General features: G+C 37.9%; 1 protein-coding gene across 2 annotated transcripts in view; it reads right to left on the bottom strand.

Moving 5' to 3' along the window:
- The window catches only part of LOC137129670 (ubiquitin-conjugating enzyme E2 E2-like), a 69254-nt gene that overhangs the window by 8756 nt on the left and 48162 nt on the right, over positions 1 to 12336 (bottom strand). For both annotated transcript variants that reach the window (XM_067508908.1, XM_067508909.1), the window contains 2 exons: positions 9396 to 9528; positions 851 to 998 (listed from right to left, as the gene is read on the bottom strand). In XM_067508908.1, the coding sequence (XP_067365009.1) occupies positions 851 to 998; positions 9396 to 9528 (281 nt within the window). The remainder of the gene's footprint in view (positions 1 to 850; positions 999 to 9395; positions 9529 to 12336) is intronic.

Raw genomic sequence — 12336 nt, 5'->3', positions numbered from 1 at the left:
CACTGTTAATTTCTGGAACAAAGGACAACACAGTCCACCTGAGGTATTGCAGCCATGTTACAGAGTGGATCATCTTGGCACACAAATAATCTTTGAGAACTAACACACACCAGCTACCCACCAAGTTCATTACAGAAATCATATTAATTAGTGTCCACTTAAACTAAGTTTGTCATTTTAACCAGTAAATGCAACACTGTCTAAAAATGATCACACATCCACATGGGCCTTTGCAAATGATGTAGAGGCTCTTTATCAGCAACTTCATGTCAACCTGGATGTCCTCCAGGTGAGCTGTCTGTGTGGACAGGTTGGGGATAAGGATTGTCTAAACTCATTAAGCCAGCTCAAAGTCATGATGCCAGTAGGCCATCACTGAAGGACAATGGCATTGTTTAATTGCCAAAACAAATTCTCTAGCATGAATTAAATGCCTAAGTGAAACTAGATTTTTGAGTCTCACACTAATGTAGATATTTTAAAGTTCCTAAAAGAAATCTGTTTTTGCATAGTATATATTTTTGAATATACAAAATGACCTTAATGCGATTTATTTTACAGACCAGCAAATTCTGATATATATATACCAACACCAGTTCCATCAAGGCAGTGAGCCTTTCTTACCTCTTAGGAAATTGCTGCTCAAGAGCACAACTTGAGCCTTACAAAACACTGAATATAATGTACATTACTCACACATAAAATATCAGTCAATCTGTCACAGCACAGCAAAAATTGACATATGAAAAGTAAGAGTGTGTGTGTGTGTGTGTGTGTGTGTGTGTGTCCGCGCGCGCACATGTGTATGTGAGAAAAAGAGAGAAGTGTCTGTGTGTGTTGCAGCTCTCACCAGGGTTGCAGTCAGTGAGCAGGGAGCAGATAGACAGTAGGACCTTGGAGATGGTGAGGGCAGGACTCCAGTTGTCCTTAAGGATGTCCAGACAGATCACCCCCTGGCTGTTGATGTTACAGTGGTAGATCCTTGTGCGGAATGTCACCTGGGATGACACGACCAGAAGGTTAGATCATTATTGGTTTTGAAAAGCTGCAATTCAATTTTAAGTTGCTGAAAAGGCAATATTTTGTCCTTATCTCACATCATATCTTACCACAGGACTACTGTCACAATAAAATAAGTCCACAAAAATTAGTATTTCTAAGTATTTTCCGATACTAGTTTTGGTATTAAGTCCGATCCTGCCGTTGTTTACTGCAACACCCAATACCACTTTATGTTAACTTCTCATTGGTCTAGCAGACAGTCAAAAGTGGTAAAATGTTGGTGGTACATGAACCTTAAGATAAATGAGAATGACAAAAGTAAGTTGTGTGCTCCTTCCAGATTGGAAGTTGGAACTGTTCAGTCTTTGAAAGTCTTAGCTAGTCTTGAGGTGTTTATCCAGCTTTCAGTTTTACGACTGCTATTTTACCAGCAGTGACTGCCTAATGTCTCAGCTTACCAGCACAGAGGATTAATAAGGATTTTACTGCACAGCAGGTCATACTGTACTAGAAGCACAACAGTTTAGTCCTCTTATGGATACTCTGTTTTGGCAAGTATTCAAATGCAAGTTTTCATACTTTTACTTTTTTAAAAAGACACTTACTGCGAGCCTTTCATCAAAATCCAGATTAGCAACAGTGAATTCAGAAAAGTATTGTACCCACACACAAATAGGTTTTTCGTGAAAGTAAGTAACCAGCTACTTAGAAAAATCCGCTTTCTCAGGTAGTTTACATTTACTAAAGAAACCTGGTTACTGGAAATCCACGTGTACATGCAGCGGATGAGTAATGTGGTTTCTCCTCTACCTTAAGCTTTATTTTGGAAGAATGACTAACAGATTTGAACTGTATAGTGACAGTAGGCTGTTTTCTTATGTTTTTAGTGTTGTGTGTGTTGGGGCTGAATGACAACAGGTGAGAGAAACTGCTATATAAATTAAAAAATGGAAAAAAATAGTGGCAAGCAACTCATTCAGTGTACTACAGGGTGTTTTGTGTTAGTTTCAGTTTTAGTCAACTCTATGCAGTCTTGGACTTAAAAATGAGGTGGCACCACTTTGTGTCACTCCTTTCATTCATCCTTTTACTGTGCTGTACCGTATTGTCCTGCATCTGTGCTGTTGTAAAAAGCTAATGAGAAACATGATCACATCTACACATGGTAGAAAAATCACTGTTCTCCAGGAGAAATCTAGCTGAATACATTTTCAGAAACAAGGTTTTCCATTTACATGACATGTTTGGAAATCAGCTTTCTCAAGAAAGCCGACTGTAACCTCTTTACTTAATTCCATATAAACACGCTGATCAAATACAGTAGACGTGTACTACAACGATTTTATCGCATCAGGAGTGCATTGGCTACAGAATACATTTATTGTAGGCTATGTATTCTACCAGAAAAAATATTTGGAAACTCATTTCACACTGTGTAAAAGTATTTTGTGTGCAAATTTTATGATTGATATTAAACCTAAAACCAAAATGTAACTTTTCCTTATTTAATATGGTTATGTAAAATCCAGCCATTCTACAGAAATGCAGTAGTCAATAAAGTGGCAGAAGATAACTAAGAGCTCAAATCTAACCAAAATAAATTTCTGTTTAATGATGTGTACATGTAGTCACTGCCACCACAAGGGACAGACTTGTGCCTCATCTTCCCTGACTGACAGAGGCATCTCTTCCTCATAAACTTTCACTTTTCCACAACATGAACAGAAGCCATGACAACCCCTTAGGTTAATGGTTAACATCATGTCAGAGAAAACGGCAACGAGAACATAAATAAATACATTATACAAATACAAATACAAGTATATAAATGCAGGTGGTTGTAGACTGGTAGTAGGTTGTAGTAGATTTCAGTGAGTCCTCTTCCCAAAAAAACTTTCCATTATCATAGTAGTTTAAAGCTACTATCGAGATACCACCTCGGGGGGCAATATGCAGGATTGCATCTCATGTATCCATGTCATTAATTAATTAATTTCCTGTAACCATTAATTCATTAATTTGATTAATTAATGTTTGATGCAAGCAGCGCTTCACATGGATGTGGGCTACATAGAAGCACAGCTTTGTGTAGGTGTCTGTTTAATTGGGCACTTATAGAGCTTTTATGTAAAGCCCTTTACAATGTTGCCTCTTATTCACTCATTCACACACCAATTTCAGTGCCTGCCATGCAAGGTGCTCACCTGACCCACCGGGAGTACCTTGGGGTTCAGTGTCTTGCCGAAGTACACTTCAACACTTAGCCAGGAGGGACGTGGAATCGAACCACTGACCATGTGGTCCATCAACAACTGCCTTACCAACTGAGCTACAGCCATCCCTAGTAGTAAGCAAGTACACCTGAAGCCTAAGAGGGTGCTGACTGAGAGATAAAGTTGGTGCTCACCAAGTCAGTGACATACACTTTATACTCTTGTCTATGCAATATGAAGGTGAACCTGTCAGTCCCTGTGGATCTACCTAAGTCAACATTAGAGTGAAGACACCTTCTAGCAGAGTTGAACATCAGCACAATACCACATCATTAAGAAGTGACCTTTGACTTCCTTTTCCTTAAAGTCGATAATGCTGACCAGGAGTGGCAGTTCAGGCAAGCCTGCGCCCAGTCTCCCTTTTCTGCTTGCTTTGTAGCTGCAGCCTGTCCTCATTTGCGTCCTCCCCTTTCTCCCTCTTCAATGCTCTCATTAAGTCTATATTCCTCCCTTTCTATTGCTCTCTTATGAAAAACAAACAACCTTAGCACGAGAACCAAAGCCCCCACCACACATACACACGCACACACATTCCATGCTACTGTAGTATTACCAAGGGGATGGCTGCTGAGTTGTGATAGACAGTGAAATAAACAAGACGCTTTCCATTACATGAAAGGCTTTCCAGAGATGTGACAAGAAAAGACAGACAAGCAGAAGTAGAGGTGATTGATGGTGACTGGTTGAGGGCAGGTCTTGTGCCTGAGTCACTTCTTGTTTCTACATTGAAATAGGTTAGCGGTGTCATTCTAATGCTGGGGGGCCAGCAGCCGTGAAACAGATTCCACTCTAGCCCGTGTGGTCTGATTAACAGTCTGTAATCCCATCGTGGCTAATGCTAATAGATTATGATGCTGCCTCCACCTAACTAAAGCTAGAGGTATAATCCTACACCCCCTTTGTATTATGGTTTTATTATCTAAAAACAACCACTATCCTCATTTTATATCACAACAGCTCTAATTCTGATTCATAGTTTTATGTGCTTTGTGTCCAGGTTATGTAGGATTATTCATGTGTATAATGTTACTAGTACAAGTCATACAGATACAATACTATTCAAGCCTATGTATTAGTATTAAAAATGGAAGCTAGTAGTATCACATATACTTGTGTTGTAAATTTGATTCTGTTTTATGTAGGATTTCTTTCTTTCTTTCTAGTTGCAAAGCAAAGCTCTAGATGTTTTTTGACTTATCAACAGACCTGTACTACTGAGGCAGCTGTAACTAAATAACTAATTGACATGACATACATTTGTTCGTAAATATTACAAAAACAAACAAAAAATATAGCTTACAGTTTCTTAGCTGATCAAAACTCAAACTAAGAGTTTTTCTGCTGTGTCTACAAACTATTAATTTAAACTCCCTTTAACAGCATAACAAATCTGTCCATAATTTTAAATAGCTGTCATATCATTTGCATTGAGTTCTACCTCTCTAAGGTAAATACAGCTTCCACAGAAAATACTTTTAAATATACCATTATGTATATAAACAGCAAACAGCCATAATTTTTACATAAATTACAGTTTTAAAAAAAATTGGATAAATAAAAACAAATGTTGAATGTCAAACTTTATTGTTTTTGAATGTGATGCCAGCTACAGATACTGTTTTGTCACATCACTACATCTTACTTTGCAATTCAAACAGGACCAGCTGCATTGCGTTCCAGCTGTGAAGCAGATGCCTGAGCTGATTGCTGCAGCTCTAGTCAATGCTCATTAGTCCACTAGGTGCACTGCAGCACATCTCTGAAGAACTCACTGAAGAACTCACTGATCCACTCTGTTAAAGATGTACATCTATTCTATTTTTGATGGAAGCCCTTTCTAGGATGCTTCTGAAAAAAGTTCGACACACCAATCAGGTAGCACTTTTCTCTCTATACACTACTCAGTGGCCTTTGAAGTAGGAGGGGGAAGGTTTTCCCCCTGCTAACAGAGACTGTACAAAATAATTATGAGGATGAATACATCCCTTTTGAAATGACTAAAACAAAGGGTTCATATCTGTAGATTTTGTGGTCTACATTACAATAAAGAGCAGCCCTAACCAAGTTATTTTTGTGCCTAAACATAACAAAGCTGTTTCTGTGTCTAAACATAACCAAGTTTTCTCCTCTAAACCTACCCAAGTTATTATAATTTTTTTTTTTTTTGTCCTTTCTTTTTATCTCGTGAGTTCAGGGTCGCCACAGCGGATCATTGTCCGCATGTTGATTTGGCACAGTTTACATTTATGACTGTCTGTAGGTTGAAAAAGAAGATCAAGTACTCCTGCTATGGATCTCTGATAAAGGTTTTTATTATATTTTTATTTATAATGTAGCCAAGATAAAACCTTTTGGTTTCTTCGTAGGTCCACTGAACAATTCCTAGAGGGACTAATCGACAACAAATAGTGTAAGAATACCACACTCAACCTTCTCACTCCCCCATCTCACAGTTTCAGTGTCAGCCTTAACTGGCCTTTTCATTCTAACATTAGTCAGTGAGGCAGTGTAGTGAGCAGCTGCAGCTGTCAGACTGGTGGCTGTGATCTGGTGAGCTGCTGGATGGCACAGCTCACAGCCAGACTGGAAAAACAAGGCAGCAGGAGGCCAAAAGGTTAGATGAGCCTTGTTTCCCCCTCAGCTTGGACTGTCAGGATAGAAGCACTTTTACCCAGTTAGGAGAATTTGTTTCTCTTTAGGAGTCATGTTTCACACAAGAATGCCAATCCAATACACAAGACTGTAGCAAAATTCCCAGTGAAATCTGTTAATCTGTTAAAATATTTCCCTTGCCATGCAGGTTTTTCAGCACGGCATCCAAATCAAAGGCTGAGAAATCTAATCCAAAAAGTTACAGTAAGTCACTTGTTTGTGTAACTGAACTGTGAAATTGTAGTTTCCATTTGTACTTGTACAACCTGGCTTTTTGTTTCTATGACAAAATTCATTTTAATGATGTAGGGTTGGTTGACTTATTTAGGTAAAAACCACAAAGTGTCATTAAAAAAAACCTAATTAAAGTTCACTTTAATTATTAGATTAGTACGTTTGCTTACCTTAATCAGATTTCCGATTCCCCAGACAAATAACTGTGTATTTTGTTTAGGCACAGTTCTTTAATGCCTGCTTGTGTTTAGACAACTTTTAATTTAAAAATGTTTTTCTACATTTTTTGAGTAAAAAATATTTAAAAGAACTTGTTTAAATTCCTCTAATATATTTGAATACAGAAACATATTTGTTTGACATTAAGCAATAATTTAATTATTAGCTAGCTTGAGTTCAGATTGCTTGTGAAATTAGTAAAAGGTAATTTAATGTTTTGTGGGCATTTCTGTTTTGTTTTTTTTAAATTGATAACAACAGACAAAGCAGCAAACAAAAAAGAGGGAGGAGATGACAAGCAGCTAATATCCCCACTTGGACTCAGTTTTTTGTATTTTTCAACAATCAGTTTAACACATCAGTTTAATTTGATTTCAACACAAGGCAGATAAAGAATTTAGCAATAATATAATTATCTAAAATTTTAATCAAAAAAAGAACATAAGAAAACAGACAATCTGTGGATATTGTTGTGGCAAAGGTATGTGAATTGGGGGATTAAGTTATTTAGTCTGATCTTGACTACAGTCATCACCACAGGATCAGTGGTTCACTCCCCGGCCCTGGCCAAATGTTGATGTGTCTCTGGGCAAGACACTGAACCCCTGACAGCCCATTCCCCTCCCCAGCTGTGCAGTGCTGGTTCAAGCCCGGTAGAAATTGGGGAGGGTTGCGTCAGGAAGGGCATCCGGCGTAAAAACTGTGCCAAATCAACATGCTGACAATGATCCGCTGTGGCGACCCTGAACTCACCGGATAAAAAAGTCTGATCTTGACTAGACAGATTTGTAGAAGTGTGTCATGGCTAGAACAAAGAAGATTTCTTACGACCTTAAAAGGTCTTAAAAGACCTTGTTTTTGAAGCTTTTGGCTTACAGTTTTAAAGGAATGTGTCAAGAGTTTGGACTCAGTCAACTGTGACGCAAACTGTGTACAAATGGAGAAGAGAAGTCAAGAGGTATTACTTTGTCAACAACAATCAAGAGTGGACTGATTGTCTCTGTATTTCAAAAACTTGTAAAAACAGAGTTTTTAGTAAAACCACCAGCTGATCTTGTATTAGTTTTAAAGTGTCCTAGTTAAAATTTCAATTATCTTCTTTTAGTCCTGAATCAGATTATAAGCCCTTCCTGAAAGTGAAAGAGAAAAATCACTTGGGTCTATTAATAGATTTTAGTCATGTGTCTTTTGGAGTCCTAGAGGGCAAAAAACACCAGAAACACCATAGAACTGCAGTAAGACCTGTTTATTTTACACTTATTATATATAATAGAATATAATATTTAGATCACATGTCAAAGAAAAACAGGTTTTGCACATGTGTGATACGCAAATACCCACTGACATATTTCAGTCATTAAAAAGTGTTCCTGTCTCAGCACTGCTTTAGTTATATCTGTGTATGTATCTGGCTGAAGATACATATAGTTGCCTAAATTTCTGTATTTTCAATGCAGATGGGTCAATAATGCTGCCAATTGGGAGGTGAAGGATAAGAAATTCTTCATTGTCAGAGCAAAGGTGTAGTTACCATCATGTCAAAATTTACCCACAGATTCTTAAAAAGTGATAGCTTTTTATAACCTGCTCGGAATATTTGTAGTCCCCAGAGGTTAAACCTTTTCTGTGCCTCCTTAAGAACTTCTCAACCAGAATCCAAAGCATGGAATGGTTAGTAGGGCCATGTTAAAACAGGATACGTAAGAGCAGATATCCAAAAAAAAAACATTTTCTTGTTTATTTTTTTCTGTTTATTTTTACTCCATGTCTATCTATATAGCTGAGAGAGGTTAGACACCAAGTATTTCTAGACTTGAAACCAAAACCCAGGGCAAAACCAGAAGCAAAACTCAGACCAAAGGAGGCTGCAACTGCTCACAGGGAGTCTACTGTGTAAATACTGACACACTCTTACATCAGCAGAACACACGCATATACACACAAACCCACAGCCTCACTGGAGGGAAGCCAAATGCTGCTGAATTTTAGCATAATATGTATCTGTGGAGGACAGGCTAACATGAAGCAGATAAATAATAAAGCTGGTCATAAACCATGTTTTATACTATCAAAACCAACAATGACTGTATCCTACAAACAAGTACTGTGTGTAAAAAAAGAACAAAATGCACATTTTCATCATGTTTGTGCAAAGTTTTCAGAAATGACTAAGCCATTCAATTTTTCTTTTTACAAGTTTCTATCTTCGTCATTAGTTTTATCATAGCACACAATTTAGTCTTAGCATTCCTTTTATCTTGGGATGAAAAATGTATGTTTTCTTCTATATACATTTTTTGTTACTTAGTTTAAAAAAAGTGTTTTTAAAAGTGCATTTAAATTATTTCTCTTTGCATTCTGAGTCTACATCTTTGTACATTTTAGAGGTGTCAGACAAACTCTTGCTGTCTGATGAGAATCCTGTGTTTTCCACAGCATCTTCTGGTTGATTGACAAAATGGTTATAGTTCAGAATGGAGGATTCATTTTTGTTCTAGTTTCTTAGTTTAAAAAAATGTTAAATTGTTGTGCAAGAAGATTCTTTTGAGCAGTTCATATTCCCTAAAGCAACACTTCCTCCATGAGAGCCAAGAGACAATGTCAGGCAATGTCAGTGTCAATGACAGGGTGGGAAGGTCAGAAAGTTTTGATGGGCTAACGAATTGTTGGCTTTGATATTTGTGTGGCATTGATTACACCAAGAAAAATATGGCATAATGGCAGTTTGTGGGAATATCCACAAAATAACAGGACCCTCATATGTCTTCAAAATTCCTTCCATGCCTCTGTGCTTCTGTCACCTATTATTTTGTAAACATGCTGTAGGAGAACAAGCCTTAAATATGCCATATATATGTTGTGGGACAATAGTGTAAAAAGCTGAAACAATGCTGATATTTTTCAAAGCTATGGGTAAATGATTTGTGGTCCATGTATGCGGGCATGCGTCCATGCATGCATTCGCATAAATAGGCACATGTGTGCTGCGCTGCATAGCTGTAGGCCAAAACTCACCTTGGGTGGTTTGAAGGGGTAGTCTGGTGTGAAGGCGATATCCAGGAAGAACACTCCTCCCTCATACACTGAGCCTGGAGGGCCCAAGATGGTCGACCTCCACTCATATATGTTGTCTCCTTTAGGACCAGCGCTGTATTTATGAGAAAATAAAGAGCAGAAAGAAGAAAAGTGAAGCAATTTAATAAACTAACATGTGGAAAAGACTCTGCAATCGTTTAACTCAATTCACTCTGGAGCAAGGCAGTGAATAAATAAGGTGTGCGATTATCAGCTGTTAAATCAGGCACCAAAAGCAGTCTTTTAATGCAGTACTACTTTTCATTATTAGGCTACATTACTACTCGGTATAACAGACTGCACCTGTAAACCAGGAGAAGTTATCAGAATGATAAATGTCATATGGATGACTGATCTTTTTGGTATGTCTTTGCAAACCTAAAATACACACCAACCGCCCTACAAGCTCACATACACATTAACAGGAAGGTGTTGAACAGCAGCATGGTTTCTTCACTGTTCATCAGTGCTTCAGTGTTTTGCAGCTGGCTACTGCTAAGATCCATTGTTGCCCTGGAACAACCCTCCCCCTCCACCCCGCTCACACACACACACACACACACACATCTCTCTGGGAGAATAGAGGCACTAATCCAATTCCATTTTCTATTGGAATTAGGCCAGATGCCCCCATTGGTTTCTTGTATTACGTTTACTTTCATCATTTGCACACACACACACACACACACACACACACACACACACACACACACACACAAAGCAAGAGAGACAGGGTGAGCGCATTTATGAGGGACATAAATGTAAGATGAGAGTGTGAGTGGAGTTGTTCATGTGAAACAACAGCCTGTTGCAAAGCACTGAGCCACTGCAGATCTATTTCTTGTCAGCGTGTGTTTGGACACAGAGAGGAATTAAGGGAGTGAGCTGGGGAAAGGATGCCAACATGTTCTCCTGGATGGATAAAAATAGTTTCGAGAGCGATAGTGTGCCGGGGCTGACGGGGGACAATAGAGCCAGTAAATCCCTTTGCTCAGTATGAGGTGGTTGGCTTGATGCGAGTGGAGAAATGGAGTAATATGTGTTTGTGTGTCAAATACATTTTCAATGCAAGCACATGTAGACCACAAATATATTTATTATTATTCTTACTATCATCTGCTGCTCATTGTATCTAAATATCAAAAATGTTCTTAAGCAACTAAAAATGTTCAAGGTATACCATTCATTCATCAAATAATTACAAAGACTATGGAGTGTTAGGAATCATCAGCTCGATGTGAAAGACTTGCAACTTCATGTAGAAATAGTATTTATTTATTCATTTATTTTTTTAAGTAGGCAGGTTCTTAAGTTTTATTGCATGTATGATTAAATAATTGGTAATTAAGTCAGACACTTTATTTAATGTCAATAATACCAATTTGACCTGCTGCTTATGCACAGGCTGACTCTCCCACATCTCTCTCTCTCCATTTCAGCTATCTCTTCCTAACCCTCTCCTGCTGCTTCAGTGCCACTTAGAAATATTAAATACAGTTGGAATGCTAAATGTCACTGTTTAGGATGTTCAGTTGTCCCAAGTGTTTTCTTATTTTCCCAACTCTGCTTTTCAAAACCCTATGCACTCTTGAGTCTGGAAAAAATATTTTTCAAAACTCATCTGGACTAATAAGCAAACATTCAGCATCTGAGTTAAAGATTTATCTCTACATCCACTAGTAGTGCATGACTAGTAGCTACGTACAGCATGCTAATCTCACAACCCAGCTGTTTTCTTACGTTAGCTTACCTGTCCTTACAGCTGTACTCTTTACATGCTTGCTTATAGCTTATAACAGCTGCTGATTTGTTTGCCTTTTGATTAACCAATGTTACGTCTGTAGCATCTGGATCTGTCTGTTAAGGCTGCCAGTTGAACCTCTTTAACTGTATCTGTACCTGCAGCCTGGTACAACCTGCTCTGACAGGAGGGCAAATTTGGGATACAGTTGAAAAGGTTTTGCATTTTTACCACCTGCCTAGGTCAGCCAGACTGATGGATAACACAGATCTTCAAGTTTGGGTATACAGTCCTTTTAAGATTTATCCAAAGTAAGCAGTAAGGGTTATGTTTGTTTTATCTGGCATCTGCTTCAAAACACAAAACTAATTCATGGTGGAGGAAAAGAATGCTTTTGATAATAAAGAGTGGATGACAATAAAGGGTCCTCAATTTTCCACATGTTAGGTTCATAGGTTAAATTGGGCATTTAAGAAATGCTTTACAGGAGATATATCTCGAAAATATCAAGATATATATTATGTATTGTAATATAGCATACATTTTTGCAATATTATTTATATTCCACATAACTGTAATATAGTCCATATTACCTAGCCCTACATAATACAATTAACTACTGTATACACAAAACTTTCAAATGTAATGTGTTTACTAACCACAAGTGCAGCTGAGATCAACCCCGAGATTTAATGGAATCTATATAGGGTTGTTCGAATGAGAAACACAATTGGGAACTGGGAAGTAAAAAAATTTTCTCCTGCCTTACCTGACCTTCCACATTATTTGTAGCTCTTCATGAAGACTATTATTACTCACATAAACAAGTTACTTTAAACTGGTGGCTACAGAGGTTTGAGACTGATGTGTTTTCCTTGGCCAAAGCCATACAAAAGAGCTCAGCAAAGAGGAAAACTCCAAGCAGCTCGGCAGGCTAACTCTCAGTTCAGCACAGATATGCTAAATGTAACTAATGTTTAAATGGGTGGGTGTTGATGAAGCTAAGATGGTAGCTATAATCACCTGTGACAGCTTGTTAGTATAGTACACACAAACAACAAAATTATAAGTCACCTAGGGTTGTGAATATGTCACATTATCTTTTTAAGATTTTTTTATAAAAGCAAAGTTCTATTTTGT

The sequence above is a fragment of the Channa argus genome, chromosome 1 (genome assembly GCF_033026475.1).
Source record: "Channa argus isolate prfri chromosome 1, Channa argus male v1.0, whole genome shotgun sequence".
Taxonomy (NCBI): Eukaryota; Metazoa; Chordata; class Actinopteri; order Anabantiformes; family Channidae; genus Channa; species Channa argus.
This window is presented reverse-complemented; position numbering and strand designations above follow the sequence as displayed.